General features: G+C 40.9%; 1 protein-coding gene across 3 annotated transcripts in view; it reads right to left on the bottom strand.

Annotated features, from left to right (window-relative positions):
* cacna1ha (calcium channel, voltage-dependent, T type, alpha 1H subunit a) overlaps window positions 1–18433 on the bottom strand; it is a 150571-nt gene extending 132138 nt beyond the window's left edge. For 2 of the 3 annotated variants that reach the window (XM_051941075.1, XM_051941076.1), the window contains exons 1-2: window positions 17909–18430; window positions 16265–16748 (exon numbers count right to left, since the gene is read on the bottom strand). In XM_051941075.1, the coding sequence (XP_051797035.1) occupies window positions 16265–16724 (460 nt within the window). In that variant the 5' untranslated portion in view covers window positions 16725–16748; window positions 17909–18430. Of the gene's footprint in view, window positions 1–16264; window positions 16749–17908 lie in introns of all 3 variants that reach the window. The other variant, XM_051941077.1, reaches the window with a different exon arrangement.
* Between the last annotated feature and the right edge of the window lie 341 nt (window positions 18434–18774).

The following is an 18774-nucleotide window of genomic DNA, read 5'->3' as shown; positions in this document are numbered from 1 at the left end:
AGATGCAGTTGAGTATCAGGCTATATCCATTATATACCACTGCTGTAAAAGCGTCACTTATCAAGTACACACAAAGAGGTGCAAGCATGTAGCTAAACATTTGGCATGAGCAGCAGCCTGTGTCATTATAAAAACTACAGACTGTGTCATAAATAAATAACTGCATATAAGAAACAGAAATATGCAAATCAAAACCTTTTTGATGTCAACCATATCCTCCTACTCAGTACACTTCTTCTTAACTGTTATTTGATCTTCTCTTTATTTGCTTCAAAGTGTATTCAGACACCAGAAGAGATGAAGAAGAAAAGGAAGAAAGCAGTTCTTTGTTAGCTTTAAAGAAGGTCTGGGCTGAAGCAAAGTTACACATACTTGCTAAAACATTGCAGCGATATGATCTCTGTCTCTCTTTCTCACTCACATACACACACACACACACACACACTGTGCTGTGCTGTCCGCATTGCCATGACAACCTAGTGCAAGATGCTGATGGGTTTCCCAGATCTTTCATTTATTCATCCATCCCCACATTACTCTTTCATACATATATACACATATGTGCATCCTCACACGTGTGTGCATCCATGCATGTCCCCCCCGCACTCCTTAACACACCCAAGCCTTCATTTTACAAGCATGTCTGATATCACAGAAGAAATTTATAGCATTAAATGTCCTGCAAAAAAATTTGCCTGCATGTACACAAAACACTGGAAGAATCTTTTGTCACCTCCAGAATACTGCTGTCTGAAATTAAAAGCTGCCCGTAAAAAGTGGGACATTAAGGTCAGGTGGTGTGTTTGTGTGTCTTTTGTCTTTTCTGTGCGTCTTTTCCATCATTCCTGCCATTTTTCAGACAGTAATGTGATCAGAAGCATGGCGAGGCCTGCTGTGTTATTCATGTGGAGATTGACTGTGGGGAAATGGCTCTGATACACACACACACACACACACACACACACACACACACACACACCAACAAAATAAAGCTCATTAAGAACAGCAGTGCAGCTGCTAAACAGCAAACGCAACAAGGCAATATGACCTAAAAACATAACTGAATACTAAACACCCGGCTGAAGATGGAATAAGGAGAAGGAGTTTAAGGCGACTGTGATGGTCCGCTCACGATCCCAACCCCAACGCGATGCAGCCTCCCTGGGGAGCCCTGCACTGACCTTGCCCTGCCAGCTTCTCCACCAGAAAAAGAAACACATTACCACCTTCTCAGGTCACTTATTGCATCCTTAAGGGTTGTACCCTGTGTGTGTGTCTCTGTATGTGTTGGAGATGTGCTGTGAGATACGGCAGCAATTTTTCAATTATACCCGCTGATTCTCCATCTTACAACCTCCCGTTGTATAGCCGGGATAAATCCTCTTCTGTTGAACTCTGTGACCCTCCACCTCAACTTTTCGGCCACCAGGACATCACGCACCGACAGACACACAACTCATTCCTATAACTCAATACACTCTGGGAGACAGTTCATGTCAAATGCTAAAACAATGAGAGGAATGATGAGACATTACAACAATTCCTTTCAGCAAGTGGTCTCATAATAAACAAAAAAAAACCTGCCCTTGCAAGAGTGTGTGTGCATGCAAATGCATCATACTGCAGCACACTGAAAACAACACACTTTGATTTCAATAGAGTGACATAAAAAAAAAAAACAGCAACCACAGAAAAGAAATCTACAACTGTTTTGGTGTATTTGCAGTCGGGACACAAAGAAATAGAAGGAGAAGGAAAGAGGAAGAGAGGAGGAGAAGCAGGACTGGGCTGCAGCTTCTTTTTGAACAGCGACAGGCTGAGGGGGGGGGCTGGTTGAGAGAGTCGTTGTCTTGAGGTTGGGAACACCGCTGCATCTTCACTGCAGCAGCCATCAATGAGCAGAGGAAGACAATAAAAAGCACAACAGAGCTTCAGGGAGCTTACAGCGACGTGCTCATCACTCACACTTGTGATTGGCTGAACGTTGCGTCCAATTTTCAGACAAGAGTGCCGTGATACAGTACACAAGGCGAGCAGAATGGATTCAATTTAAATGACCAATTTCTGTCCTGTTCACTTCTCGTCATGTTCCCCTTCGCCTCGCTCTTCAATCATTCCTCTCTCTATCCTGTTTATTCATTTCATCCTCTCCTTCTCGCCTCGTTCTCGCCTTGATTTTTAACTTCCTGCCCTCTGTTTTGACCTCCCTCATCTGTTTTCTATCCTGGACTACATTTGCTTCCTCATTCGTCCATTTCTTGACTTTTTTTGTTTAAAATCATCCATCCATCCTTGTCTCTCTTTCTCCTCTCCTAAATTCTTAGTCTCCCTTTCTTTTTACCCTCCTGTGAGCTTTGCCTACCTACCACTTGCTGCATTTACTTACTCAAGTGCACTCGCAGTAATTTTCCATCATTATTTGGAGTCCGGCTTTGTTCAACAGAAACACATTTTCAGTATGGATTTTCTTGACGCGAATGACAGAGAGGGTTTTGGATGTCGGGTTGATCCGTGGAAGCACAGAACACACTTCTAGGCCATCGTCAACATGATGCGCAGCCATGGCAACAGCTGCTACAAAAGCCCTCCCACAGTATCAGAGGGCCAATCAGTGTGGCACTGCCACTACAGGGAGATTGACTGACAGCTCTCTGAGTGAAAAGACACATTGGACAGAAAGAAGTGAGGTACTCCTTGTACCTACTTATCTATCACTTATTCACTCGCTCACAATCAATTCCTACCTGCTCTCACCGTCTATGCTGCTTTTTGTTTCAAATTTTGACCAGTCTTCCTCACTTTGCTGGATTTAATATTATAAAAGCAGTAAAATATCATTAAAATGACCATCCACCACCAACTATTAGGACACTGGCTCTAAGTGAAGCTCACTGCTGATAGGTGAGGACAGGTGGCTAGCTGTGTAACAGTGCATTAGCATTTATCGAACGAGAAAATGTGTGTGTTTAGCAGTCATTTTACGACGCAATTAAGCATTAGGAAAAAACAGGGGGGGAGAAATTACCTGCTTGCACTGCTTATAAGACAGCAGAGATAGGGCAAGCACTTGATGTACACTCTTTTACAGATTAACCTTCTGACCCTGAACACCAGCAGCCACCAGCATCACTCAGATTGACCTTTAACCTCTTGTACAACTGAGTAATGAGTATGCTCTGATAAACCTCAGTTGGCTGGCAGTGGGTTCTGTGTTGATGCTAACATAGTGCCTTCATATGCATCCCATACTAGTTGTTGTTGGCTAATTTGTACCACTATTATAAGTCGTTCTGTATCAAAACAGCTGCTGCAGTTACTTGACATAATCAATGCTGTCAACGTTGAAACTGTTTCAAAATTAATATTTCGGTTTCTTTATACTTCAGTTCAATTTAACAAATGCTTTTCTTTGGTATCACTCATGGTTGCATCTTGACATCTGTTACTTTTGGCTAATTGGTCAGCTGCAGTCAGCACAAGTGTTTTAGACAAGTGTAAATTCAAAAGTTTCCAAAGCTTCAGAAATGTGATTGCATTAAATTATTTTAGACTAGAAAGATGGTGTGTACAAATTTCAGTTCAGCACTTCTACAACACATGAGCACCTGAAGAGAAAACACACAAGCTTTACTCAGCACAGAGTCTTTTCCTTCTTTCCTCCTCTCTGTGCTCACATATACAGTATTTTAACAGAGCCGGATTCTGAATAAAGCTGATCTCATTTACACTAGGATTCAAAGATTTGGGGACACTTAGAAATGTCCTTTATTTTTGAAAAAAAAAGCAGCTTTTTCAAGGAAGATAACATTAAATTAATCAGAAATACAGTCTAGATGTTGTTAATGTGGTAAATGACTATTCTAGGTGGAAACGGTTGATTTTTAATGGAATATCTCCATAGGGGTACAGAGGAACATTTCCAGCAACCATCACTCCTGTGTTCTAATGCTACATTGTGTTAGCTAATCCTGGTGAAAGGCTAACTGATGATTAGAAAACCCTTGTGCAATCATGTTAGCACATGAATAAAAGTGTGAGTTTCATGGAACACATGAAATTGCCTAAACTTTTGAACAGTAGTGTACATATCTTTCTGCTTCTGTTGTCAGACAAGTGTGAAACAGTAACTAAAACATGGCCCAGTAATCTACATGCTAACCAGCAGTCACTTCCCAGCTGCACCACTGAAGTCTTGATTTTACAACCAACATTTGTGAATTTGATGATGTTTTCATGGAATTCTTAGCTACTACTAAAGCCAGAGAATGATTACACAATTAGGAGAAAAGGAGGTGCATTAACTGCTTTATGTTAAATCATCCATCTTGTCGACTGTTGTATTTTTTTTATTTTACAGACTGAACTTTTTATCTTTGTTAAGTGGTCTAATAGGAAGGCACTGCACCACAGACTTAAACAAGAAAAGCACTCAGAGAGTGCAGTGCTCTGCCAAGGCTGCTCAGGGGTCGTATCGTTTCCGACAGCTGAAATCTTGAAGAAGTTCATAGCACTATAGAATGTGGCTATTTAATATAGATGTAACTACAATCAAAACAATCTTGTTGAGCAGAGGCATGCATTATGCATGTGCATGTTATGTACAGATACTGAACCGTATGACCTAAATATGTAGTGGGCAGCGGGAATTGATCGGATTTGGAAACACCCCCCACAATTTAATCAATTGTTTGTTATATCATTTGAGATGAATAAGCTCGATAAGTCCACAACAGTCGATTTTTAGTGGGATCGCAATCATGTGATCATCAGCAGGCAGCTGACGTAGTGTTCACTTATTGTTGTAGTTACAGTGACGCCATGCCATCATCTTGCAATGACACAGAAATCATTAACAAATCCATAGATCAAGACTATAAACCGCATCACTGGCAAAATCTAATCACTTGGCCCTTGTATAATTTCTGACCTTCCTTGAAAATTTCATCCAAATTCGTTTGTCCGTTTTTGAGTAATGTGGCTAACAGACAAACATACAGACAAACAGACAAACCAAGGTGGAGACTCCGCTTCCTTGACAGAGTAATAATAAGTCCCCGTTTTCATTTATTTTATTAATCCTGGAGTTTCCAGCTTAAATTTACATATGTAAAAATTTCATACTGTTTTATTATTCAATTACATACATCCTGTCAAAATAAAATGCCCTAAAACATAAATGAAATGATCCTTTTACTTCTCTAGATGAAAACTTAATTAGATTATTTGACTTATCTGTAGATTAATTGATAGAAAAGGGTCATTAGTGGCAGTGCTAATGTTGAACCAATCAAAGTGTTTCTCCCCATAATGCCGGCAGCTTCACCATTTCACAGACACCAGCTAACGTCTGGCCGGCGGCACAAACACACCAGAACTGAGACACACTCATTCCATTTCTGTGAAGTGCTTTATGGAGTCAAACTCCCAGAGCCTGGGGCAGGTGAGGGTCACTGCACCAGCGCATGGCGAGTGTGAATGCACACAAACACACTCCTTCAGTTGAGCCAACACACAGACACTCTCACACGCACACACATACACACACATCCCTGCGTTTACACACATGAAAATCAGCGCTATTAGTTCCAGATCATTTTGCGAAGCAGCCTGTAAACAGTGAGCCTGGGGATAAACAAAGATCCTACTGCTCTGGAAGTAATCCCACTGCACACACACACCTTAACCCCCTGAGCACACACACACGGACAAACTGACACGAAAACACACTGGCCCCAACACATGCATTAACATAAACATTAATAAATGCCTGCAGGGCGGGAAAGGATTATTATATTGAAATGCACATTTGTTAGCTTATTAGTTTGGCTAATGCATTTCTAAGCAAATAATGACATATAGGGCTGAATAACATTTGTAATTTTGCTGCAACAATACCAATATTCCAATAAAGTTGAATTTCACCACCAAAACTACACTGTTTTCCATAAACAATATGATACTGTTGGCAAATCCTTTTCATATTCACGTTTCATGTTCATTCGAAAATTTCTGAAAATGTTCAATGTTAAAATTTGTTCTTAAAATTGTACAAAAAAGGTCAAATCAAAAAGGACAGTTTAGAAAAAACATTTTAACAAGCATTAAATAGCAGCTTTCTCTACTTAAGTGTTTTTGATTATCTTGCTTGAATAAATGAATACATTTCCTGTGGATAAATGATTTATTTCATTTTTTCATTCTGGGCTTTTTGGTTGACGGTAAGCATATTCTTTCATTTCTTTACTATTATGTGTATTTGCTATAGACTGTATTCGACACAAGTTGCTTGTGTGATGAGAATTTGTAGATATTGTTACGTGTTGGAGCCTGAGTTTTACGCAAATCTCTCGTAATTACAGCAGAAGTTTGGTTTGCAGCAGTATCATGTAGCTTGCAGCACTAGTGCACTCTGTTCCACAATTCCAAGTAAGCAGATGTATGCATGCTTTTTTTCTTTTGTAATATTTATCAGAAACAGTGTGTTGTGGATACTTGTTTTGAAGGAACTGTGTTTATCTTTCTGGTTTATCAGTGTGCATTATTCACTCTTTCGGTTCTAGTCGTTTCCCTGGAAGGCACAGAATGCATTTATGCGAAAGAAAGAATGCTTTTGACATTGCAGCGAGGTTCTGTGTTGCAAAAGTCTGGTGTAAGCTCAGCTGAAAGTCTGGAAGCGTGGGCCTCGTCCACTATACAACACAAGTTCGACCCGCTACACATGTACACAGACGTCCACACAGCGCTCAGGCACACACGTCGTGATGCCTGCTCAGGGTGTGCCAGGACTTCATACGTCAGAGTGGCAGGATCCCTCTAACTCCGCAGTCATACGCACCTCACGACCCCCAATCTGCTGTTATGATGAGCACGGGCCAAATATAATGAGTCACCGAACACACAAACAGGCACGCATTAGCTGCACTGCTCAGTATAAATACAGACAAGACTAGCGGTGATGCACAGAAGCCTCAGGACGCCTGTCTGACGGCAGCAGGAGAAGGACAACCTGCTGACATCAAGGCCAACTCCCTTTCACACTGCAGAGATGAAGTCATTTTAAGACATAAATACACACCACAGACAAAAAGCAATGAAACCACTGAAGTGATGTTGCTGTAGGAACGAGAAGGGGACAGTTCAACTTTCTTGCCCCGAAGACATGAGCCGATCCTCACTACAGGAGGGTGTACAGTAACAGACCCACTCAGCAAATGCTCATGTCTCTTATCTCCAAGTCAGAACCTCATTCAGGCTACATTCTAATGACGTTCTTCATGCAGCAGATTTTATCTCAAACAGCTTTAAGCTTCTCTGGTTCACAGCCATGTCCTTCCAAACTTGACAAAACCACAGAAATCACATCGTCTTGTTTTATTTTAAGATTTAATTCTTCTCGGGTTTTTTTTGTTTGTTTTTTTTGCCTTAGTCACATTTTTAGTCACTGTGGGTTCGTTTTTCACGGCAATAAAAAATCTTGCACCTCTATGGAAACACCACAACCATGACTACGAGCAGAGAGAACTAAAAATGTCTTCTGTGCAGTATCACATAAATCATAAAAAAGGAAGAAAAATGTGAAGTTGCATTTCTGTAATCATTCATTCCATAAAAACTGAAGAAAATCTTGGAATCGACATGTACAACATCTTTCCGAGTGTCCACAGGTGTCACCAACACTGGAAAAAATGTTGCTCCTACATATAATACACATTTTACAACTTACATTTTTTCTATCTAATATTTAATCTGTGTAAACACAGCCTGCAGTTCAACTGAAAATACAGAATTTTGGTGACATGACTTTCAATCGGAACTGAGCGACTAACAGCTTCACCACTGTGCTGTGCAGTGTGGAATTTTTATGCTTTTTACAGATTCCGTTTCATGCAAACACTTCAGTTTAATACAAGACATGTAGAATAAAGCAATTCTGATTAAATTACAATTCTAAGCTTAGATTTGGTCACATTTTCTGAATGGTTGATAGAAAAAGGTCATTAGTGGCACAATATTTAGTTGATAAATTGTCAGAAAGTTGAAAATATTGGAATTACTTCCATTTTACCAGTTTCTGGCTCGGATCATAGTGCAATTTTGGTGATTTTTTTTCAAGGAATCCAGTGACTGTTTGGCAGCAATGTCAAACAGTTTGTATTCTAAACACTAAAACATGCCTTTCAAACACCCCACTGTGTTTTTGGATTCTGAGAGTTGACCAATGTAGTCGAATACATCTTTAAAAGTTATTTTCTAATACCAAATGTCATTAAATGCCTCTGAGCCTTCAAACAAGCAACACAACCGAGGCGTTCTCTGAATATCAGCCTCATCTGCATTAATTTAAGAAGGAAGCTGAAGGGTTCCTGTGAACATGCTTCAGAGTATAGAATGACTAATGGAGACAGATAGCATGATGAACCCACTCGTCTGTAATAGATTAACCTTGTCTGGCCTCCTGAATCGGATCTAATCAGCCCGAATCAGCTTGTTATTCTATCACACAAATCTAATCAGTGACTCCAAAACAATCACTCTTGTTGCATAAGTAGTATAAATGATTACACTCTCGTCTATTGACTAACAGACAGATTTCTTCTGGGATAATGTTGAAGGACCACACACTGCTGGTTTTTGCATGTTTGAACGTGTGGAATACAAACTGTTTGACACTGCTGCCAAACAGTCGCTGGATTTCTAAATATGTCAGTAGACTTAAATAATAAACAAGTGATCACTTTTGCTAATCCTAATTTTCCTTGCTCCTAAACAAAATAATTATATGAAAAAATAAATAAAACGCTGACAAAATTTCTTTATATGATGTCCCTATATCGGTAAGATAAAAATTCAATTAAAAAAGTTTAATTTACTTGCTTTAAACTAAAGCATATTTACATTAGATGAGGAAAAAGTAGCTTTTTCCAGCACTTTTGTCCAGTGTATTCACTGAATTATTACACAAATGCTGCCAACTAATTATTAATCTGCCAAGGAACACGGTGCAGTTATATGACGATCAGTGTATTGTATTGTATTGTATTGTATTGTATTTATTATTTCATTTCAGGCAAGTATATACAATAGAATCGCATTTTATGCATACAGATATAGTTATTTCCATACAGCAGCTACAAAGCTACAGTAGGTGTTACATACAGTAGGATCTGATGCCTGAAAGGGAGTGGGAGGAAGAAAACTTATTTAATCCCACCCCCGTCCCCTTTACTTAAATTCAAATTTTTCACTTCCTATAAATAAAGACAAGGAATTCAAAATAAACTAGTTATCTATAAACATAAGTTATTCATTAAATAGGCAATGCATGACAAGTATTAAAACTTAGTGAGATTAACCATAGATAATAGCAACAACAGTTAAATAGCGACAACAGTTTCATACCAACGATGGTAAGGAATTATACATACCAAAAGGTATGGCACAGGATTTAGAGTAGTAATTGTATGAATAATGCATACATAAGCATACATACATGCATACATCTACATATCCATATATACACACATGTATGTCAACAATGGACAATATACCAACGACAGTAAGGAAACAACAAGACACACTTGATAATACAGGTAAAGAATCAAGACCCTTTTTCAATATACTGTGACCAGACTTTATGTTTAAATTGTCGTTTGTATGTTTGTCCATCTGTCTGTCTGTCAACATTACTCATAAAAGGACTAATAGATTTGGATGAAATTTTCAAAGAAGGTCAGAAATTACACAAGGACCAAGTGACTAGATTTTGGCTGTGACATGGCTTATAGTTCAGATCTACGAATTTGTTAAAGATTTCCGGATCATTACGAGATAGCGGCACGGTGTCACTGTAACTATGACAACAAGTGAAGACTACGTCAGCTGTCTGCTCACGATTACATGATTGCGATCCTACAGCAAATCCAATGCTGCAAACTTACTGGGACTTATCCATTGGAAATCATACAACTGAGCAGCCTTGGCGGAGTACTGCTTTTCTAGTTTGATTATTTGATGATATACAAGCTTGACTATGTGATTCTTTCAGCTCCAGATTTAAGTGCTCTTTCTTCAAATTTGCTTGAGTTGCATAATCTGTCAGCATAAACAACTAGTGTGCTATGTATATTTTTTGTCCATGTTAAGCTTTTGTCATTCTTTGTTGTTTGTTTGGTGAGATTTTCCAGTCAAATACATACAAGCATTTATTGGATGGGAAACATAAACATCCAATCTGAGTGACAAACAGTAAGCAAAGATTTCTCTAGCGCTTAAAAACATTGATATTCAGCAGATGAAAATCTCACACTGACAGCAGATCACAACTTGGACCCACAAAATGCAGGGATTTCCTTCCTTGAAAGTATTTTTCCTCCACTTTTAAAAACGATTATTTCATCTTTCTGTCGTTTTGTGTTTCATGGTGGATGTGTCGAGAGCTAATCAGGGAGCTGAAAACAAGATAAAGAAGTTTAGCTCACTGCTGTGTTGCAGCTCGAATGCAGACGTGCACTTTTGTGGAAGTCCTCAGCTGTTTATGTAAAGGCACAGCGGCAATGATGATGAGCATAATAAACATGATGGACGACAAGTGTTCTTGTGCTGAAATCCTATTCTGGTAATTGTGAGCAACTGTTGACCTGCTTTTATTGTCAGAGGTGATTAATGACATTCCGATACGCATTAGACATGTGCAGCATGTGTGGAATCTGGAATTTCTATGATACAATTCTATTCATAACTGCTTGATGACTGCTTTGTTTGACATCTTCAAAATAGCCTGAATAAAAGGTATGAAAAACAGGCTTCACATTTAACTTTCTTCCTCCTTCAAACTCACACTTTAGCCGGTGTGTTCATTCCTTTGTGTGCTTGAGTGGCAGAGCATTTATGCTGCGAATAATATTTACATAGTCTACTGAGGACCACCAACCCTGCGCTGCTTACAGTGGCTCATACACGCGCACACACACCCACACAGTCGCCGACACTGATGCATAAATCACAGAAAGTTGACCGGTGAGACATAACCTGGTTCTAGTCCTAAACAAGCAATTATAATGTGATTCCAAGCATGCGATAGTGTGCGCCTCATCCATCAGCCGTGTTATCTCGGTACAAACAGTCCTGTCACCATGAAACAGCACATCTTATGCCATCAGCCAGGAATCAGAAATGTGATCAGCGTGCAGGAAAATGCACATGTGCTGACCATAGGAGCATCTGCTTCATCGCAGTCTGCCTCAGCAGCCACTGCAGTATAATCCCTGCTACAGCGCTGTGAACAAAACAGACTTAATGTGATGCAACACTAAAATCTGTGAAATATCAGGCAGCCGAGTCATATGTATGTGTTCAGATCATTTTTAGACTCCTTCGTCACCTGCTTGCTCCAATCTGCACACATTTCTAATAAAAGTCTTCTTTAAATATTTCCCATGTATATATAGTCAATGGCCACTCTATTAGGTACACCTGTTCAATTGCTTGTTAACACAAATAGACAATCAGCCAACCACATGGCTGCAACTCAATGCATTTAGGCACGAAGATGTGGTGAAGACAACTTGCTAAAGTTCAAACCGAGCGTCAGAATGGGGAAGAAAGGGGATTTAAGTGACTTTGAACGTGGCATGGTTGTTGGATAAAGACAGGCTGGTCTGAGTATTTCAGAAACTGCTGATCTACTGGGATTTTCATGCACAACCATGTCTAGGGTTATGGAGAATGGTCCGAAAACGAGAAAATATCCAGTGTGCAGCAATTTTGTGGACCAAAATGCCTTGTTGATGTGAGAGGCCAGAGGAGAATGGGCAGACTGGTTGGAGATGATAGAAAGACAACAGGAACTCAGTAACCACTGGTTACAATCAAGGAATGCAGAACACCATCTCTGAACGCACAACACATCGAACCTTGAAGAAGATGGGCTACAGCAGCAGAAGACCACACCGGGGGCCAGTCCTTTCAGTTAGAACCTCACAGGCTACAATTCACAGATGCTCACCAAAATTGGACAATAGAAGAGTAGAAAAACGTTGCCTGGTCTGATGAGCCTTGATTTCAGTTGTGACATTCAGATGGTCAGAATGTGGCATAAATAACACGAAAGCATGGATCCATCCTGCCTTGTATCAACAGTTCAGATTGCTGATGGTGGTGTAATGGTGTGGGGGTTATTTTCCTGACACACTTTGGGCCCTTAAATTCCAATTTATCGTTTAAACACCACAGCCTACCTGAGTATTGTTGGTAACCATGTCCAATCCATTTTTGACCACAGTGTAACCTGTCTCCTGGAGACTAATTCCAACAGGATAATGCGACATGTCACGAAGCTCAAATCATGTCAAACTTGTTTCTTGAACATGACAATAAGTTCACTGTACTCCAATGACCTCCACAGTCACCAGATCTCAATCCAATAGTGCTCCTTTGGGATGTGGTGGAATGGGAGATTGGCATCATGGATGTGCAGGCGACAAATCGGCAGCAACTGTGTGATGCTACCGTGTCGGTATAGACCAAAATCTGTGAGGAATCTTTCCAACTCCTTGTGTACTTAATAAAGTGGCCAGTGAGTGAATGCGCATAACTATAAAACCAGGACTTTGGAACAACGCCTCAAATAATACAGAACAAGTAAAGACAAGTTCAAGAATTGTTTGTCCAAAATGTAAAATAAAGCTGGTCAGAATCCCTGCCACTTTGGACAGCCTGTTTAAAATAGCCAAAAAGATGCGCATTTGTACCTTTTCCAAACTGCACACACTTGTCTATCAATTCATTCCCCATTAAATTATTTTGCAAACACTTGCATTTGTAGAATATTCCCCACATCACTGTTACCCGTTGCCATGTTCTGCATTTTCCTGGCTGGATTCTTTAGCACCTGCACAGATCTGACACTGGGATGTTAATCCTCAGAGGAAAACTCAGTGCCAAGTGTGGTGTTAGCGACAAAACTGAAACCTTGAAGCTGGTAGAGATGCTTTAAGCTGCTCAGGGACACTCGGTGGAGGAGATGACGGTTGCAGTGTCACTTTGTGTCCGAGTCCTGCAGTCTGAGAAGTTCTCTGTCGCTGCCAGGCTTTTCCTCTAGGACGAAGACACACTGACATCCTCAATATCCCACTTCGGGATCAAAATGGGGCTCGCATAGGATTGTTACATGAGTTCATGTGGGACAAAAAATGTCATCTTATGTAATCAGGGTTACTATAAATAAGGCCTAAATTTTCAAAGATTTAACAGAAATGCTGTTTTATAAACTGGGTGTACAGTATTAGGTGTCATCAATCAAAGAAAATATCTCATTCAGTTGCATTTCCAGCAGAGCTCAACCAACGATATTGCTATTGGTGAGTATGTTAGTTGATACTGAGCAAGAAACTGGAGTGCATAAGAATAGTTTAGAAACACTATTCCACAATTTGTAAATCTGCAGGCAATTATAAGTTTTTAACAAAAAAATTATTCACTCGGTGTGCATTTCAGTTGCATTTCTTGTCTAGGAGATCCATAGTACACCAATAGGGTCCATCTTTGCTAATATTAGGGATAGAAAGTCTGCATAGTCACTAATTTTGACTGGTCCTTTATCAACCTGCATCTAGCCAAGGATAAACTTAACCACAGAAGTGCCCCTTTAATGACAAAAGTTAAATATGTGTCATTTCAGCACGTGACCCAACACATCAGCGACTTTTCCTATCATAGATGCATTGAATCAGGTTTTTTCCTTTTTAGAAATGGTAGTTTACAAAACCTAGGTAACATCAGACCCGTGATCACCTCTAATCGTTCGTGAAGAGGGTCCTGAAGAAGAGTCGGGTGACGCGGCAAAGTGACCTATTCAAACAAATCCCCTTCAACGTAGCTTTAAACCACGTCACAGTGTCAGTCTGAATGGGGTATGAATCATCAACTCCACTTTCTGGGGTGATAATCTCTCATGACGAAAGCAAAGTAAATAAGTCTTTTCATGCAGCTTTGAGCTACTGTGCATGTTTTTTTTGTGCCTTTTGACTTCACTGGGGAGCACAAAAACACCAGACAAGTAAAGCCATCAGGTTGCCCGTGAATCTCGCTGTTTATCTACCCGTCTGCAGCATCTGTTTCTTCTCCAACTACAAACAACTTGTCAATTCACCTCCAAAAGCTCCACTTCCACCTTCCAGGCTGCCACTGCCATAAGAGTAAGTAAAAAACACATTCACACTGGAAGCAAAACATCACGCAGTGCAGTTACAAAACCATCCGAAGACGCAGTCAGTCTGGTGCTACTACATCTACACACAACACTGGAAGACTTCAGGAGGAAGAAAACATCCTATAAATGTGCTTGTATATTTTACTCTTCCTCTTCAAATTATATTCTTGGGACACAGAAAGTACTTAAAGAAATGTGACTCAGGTACCACCCACTACTTAACCACATCAGGATTGGGAAAAAAAACATTGCAGTCTTCAAGTTCTTTTCATAGCACTTGGATTTGGATGCACATTATGTTCTTGTGTGTCTACACTCCAGTGTGTTAAAACATCCCACAGATTAAAATTATCCAGGCAGGATGTTTGGCTGAAGGGTAATAATAGACGGTAAAACAGACTAAAAAGACATTTTATTTCGGCTATTTGGACCCCAAGTTAAATCATAATGATAGATTTTTAGCACAAAATGGCTGCCAGAAAATGTCAGCAGAGAGAAGCTGTAACCTCAATGATAGTATTTATCCTGTGCAGCTCCAGCTGATTAATGATGTCCAGCTTCAAACAAACTGGACAGTTTTGTGTTTGAAATTCATCCAAAAACAACTCCAGTGAATGAGATCCAGCCATTTAAAAGTGCACTTGCACAAACCTTGGTAACAGTCTATCAAACTCAGAGCAAAGGGAAATTATGCCAAGCAGAACTCGAGACGATTTATACGGAGACTCCATATCATCAGTGGAACAATGGTATCAAACATGACCAGAAAAGAGCATTCCCAGCAGAAATCCTTCAAAAACAATAGAAGAGTTGATGTTGCTCTCTGCAAATGATGATGATGCCTCAATGCAAGTATGTTCTGTACATGTATTTACAAATCTGTACAAAGTCAAACACTTTCGATGACAAAAACCACAAATAAGTGGTAAAATTGCTCAAATAAAGTGTACTAGATGCCAACTTGGTTCCTCAACCACAGTGTGGCAACATGATTTGTCCTGAATGCCCAGCTGACATGAACTGGTAAAGGTAACATCATTCTTCCAGTCAAGTGCAATTAATATACAAAGGATTCAAATGCAGATCATCCAAATCGAAGCTCAGAAAAAGCAACATCTACAATAGACGGTGAGAAATTGAAGTAAAAACAAACATAAAGTGTCCCTGTAGGTGTTGTACCACCACACACCACCAGAACAGCTACAGTATACCTTTATATTGATTGCAAACCTGTACTGGAGGGTTGGAGCACCTGCTATCCAAAAGATATTCCCTGATTTGGTGCTTTTATGTTTGTTGTGGAAAGGATGCCGAATACGTTTGTCCAAAATGTCCCATAAGTGGTAAACTAGGCAGAAATCTGGTGACTGTGAAAGTCATAGCACATGATTTAGATCATTTCTATATTCATCAAACCCTTCAGTGACCCCTCATGCACTATGGATGGGGGCATTATCGTCCTCGAAGAGACCACTCCCATCAGGATAGAAATGTTTCATCACTCCAGCAACTTTGTATTGATTTGCAGTGACCTTCCCTTTAAAAGGACCCAAACCATGCCAACAAAATGCCCCAAACAGCACATCAGAGCCACCAGAGCCCCTCACTGGAGGGGTCAGACGTTCAGCCTTATCCAATAATTTGTCACCCATCTCTTCTCCTCAGTGAAGATAAGCTCCAGACAACGACACCGAGACCAGTTATGAGTTCAGCTACACACTTCATTACTAATGGTGTAAACCCAAACAAAGGACAATGGTCTGGACAAACGACCTGTCAGATTTCAGCAGCGTGCAGTCTGCCACTGCTGCTTGTTTAGTCATGCAGAAACAAGCAAGTTGCTAAATTTACATGGGCGGTGCAAAGCTTTCAAAACCATTAACACCTAAACATCATCGTGTTTAGATGTGTATTTTGAGCTTTAAAGCATCTGAATCATACACTTTGAAATCAAGCGATTTATGTAAGCATGCTGATACTCACAAACACAAGACTGAGGACTTGTTCGGCCTTACCAGCTGCCTGAGTTAGATTTCCAGCATGTGAAAGGATATGGGTTACAGACAATGCGAAGACACCAGTTGCGAGGCCTCGTTGTTTGCTTTAAGCAGAAGAAGGCCACGGGGGCCAGGGCTGGGTATGGCTGCTGCTCCTCCTCCTCAGAGACACAGTCTGGATCACGGATCGGAGCCGTGATCCGAACTCCCAGCGTCGGTCCAACTTCCACTTCCAGCTCCGGTTCCTCCTCTTCATGCTGCTCAACTTCAGGACTCCACTCATCTCCAGCTTCTCCTCGACCACCGCTGCTCCTCCTCCTCCGCCTTCTCCTCCTCTCCACCTCCTCCTCCTCCTCTTCCTCCTCCTCAGCCCGGCTTCCTCCAGGGTCAGCATCATGACCCGGGTCGTCGTTCCTGTAGGGCGTCGGTATAGCAAGCCTCACCTCCTCCTGCACCTCCTCCTCCTGCTCCTGGCACTCTGCGTACTGAAAGCGCGCTCTCCCCTCGCCATCAGTCATGATAGAGCATCAGGCAGAGCCACTCTGGGGGGAGGTCAGAGGGAAAAAGGTTAGCGGAGGGGGGGTGAATAGCAGGGCGCAGGGATGCAAGCGGAAGAAGGATCATGTGCAAAGATACAGAGAAACAGCAACAGAAAAAGGAGGGTGAAAGAGAGATAAAGTTAGCAAAGGGCGGCTGGAGACAAATCACACAATGAGCCAAATAAACACTCGGGCCATTTCCTCCCCCAATCCCTCAGCAGCACAAGTGCTTGCTTCCAATCAATGTAGAACACAGATTTTCAATATTCAACCTGGCAGCGCTTCAGGCTTTTTTTAAATTTCTTATTGCCAAGCTCTTTGTAACTTTAAACATGCCTTCTATCTTTCAATCCACTTAAAGTGAAAAAAAAATCTCTTCTTGTTACACAAAACTGTGAGTCTTTGTCTGAACACTCCATAAATCTGATATAAGTAATGGCATTGATACTGTAGACCTATTGTGCACCTCAGTTTCTACTCTTTCAGTATCACCAAATAGTTGGATATGCAATATATATCCAGTGTAAGGAGGTAAAAAAAAAAAAAAAAAGATTCCCCACAATGATAATGTGATATTATGGAAATAGGGATTTTTTTCCCCACTCTGTCTCCCTCTCTCTTCCTGTTGCTATGTGATTGAACAGATGGACTGCTCTGTCTCTGGTCTACTGGAGGTTTTTAGCCCACACCACGCAATGGTGGGCAGGGAATGCGCCAAAAAAGGAGAGAAAAAAAACTATAAACGCTACTCTAATCCTGATTATCATAATAAGTAGAATAACGCAGAGAACAAAACATCAGTCATCATAATCTAGCAAACAGACTTTTCTGTTTTAAGGGTCTTTTTAATGGGCTTTGTTGTCCGTCGTTTGTCGTAAAAAAAAAAAAAAAGCGCATGTGACGCTGGAGGCAGTTGTACGTTCTCCTCTGGGGGGTTTATGGCAAAGAGGGACAAATATTAAAGATAGTTTCATCAAAACAGCAGTTAGAAAGTAGTTAGATGTGCATTTTAAACGGTGTCAAAGGAAGGAAAACACGCCTGGTGTAATGGAGCGCCCATCACCTGTGTTTCTTGTGATTTTAAAAAGTGGACTCAGCGCTGGATGTAGTGTGTAGAAAAACATCACATGCAAATAAAATAACTTCGCTATTTTTCAAAATACCTTATCGAGACGGAATCGGAAGTTTCCATAAGCATGATCCGTGACTTTCCGTCTTTCCAGCGCACCCAGCCTTTCTCAGCCACCCGGAGCTTCCCTTTCTTTCTTCCCTTCCTCTCTTCTCTCTCCTCAGACACAAAGAACGAAATAAATCTCCTTCTTTTGCTTGTTAAAGGTAATCCGAGAGTCGTCAGAAAAGCTCTGGAAGTAATCAAAGAAGTCACTTAGAGTGGTCTCGATCAGTTAAAGGGCAACATCTATCCACATCCGTGCGTCCGTCCATCCGTCCGTCCGTCCTCGCCGAGGTGTTGGTTTACGCAGCGTGGAGCGGAGATGCGCGCGGGAGGGTCGGACTGCGTGGGTTTGCTGTGCTGAAGCTCCGTGGACGATCTGACACGGGAAAAAAAAACTTGGCCCAGGACTCGGGAGCCCTGAGACACGTGACGTGATGACCGGCGATGGAGACGTAGCGCGCCCCGGGAGACACACATGCGCGCGAAAACGCATGAAGAGCCAAGCCGAGGCGCGCACGCACCGCGGTGTTTAATGGATCACCATGCAGTCAGCAGAGGATAAGGAAGCCTGCGCAGTCTGGGATTATTAATATTACAGTGGGATCAGGACTGTCTTCTGTTGTTTTCCCTTTTTGTTTGCCTCATCTGGTTCTGTTACTTTATATATATAATAATATATATATAATAGAATCCACTAATGTGCCTCTCATTGGTAACAACGAATTGTAATATAAGGGAGCTTATGTCTCCTTTGTTTTCATAAAAATGATATTTTCTCAAGAAAAGGAGAATTCTAGTTAATTAATGGGATCTGCTGGGTTCAGATGACGAGTTTAGGGTTTTAACTTCACCTTG

Source organism: Acanthochromis polyacanthus, chromosome 21 (assembly GCF_021347895.1).
Source record: "Acanthochromis polyacanthus isolate Apoly-LR-REF ecotype Palm Island chromosome 21, KAUST_Apoly_ChrSc, whole genome shotgun sequence".
In the NCBI taxonomy this organism is placed as follows: domain Eukaryota; kingdom Metazoa; phylum Chordata; class Actinopteri; family Pomacentridae; genus Acanthochromis; species Acanthochromis polyacanthus.
This window is presented reverse-complemented; position numbering and strand designations above follow the sequence as displayed.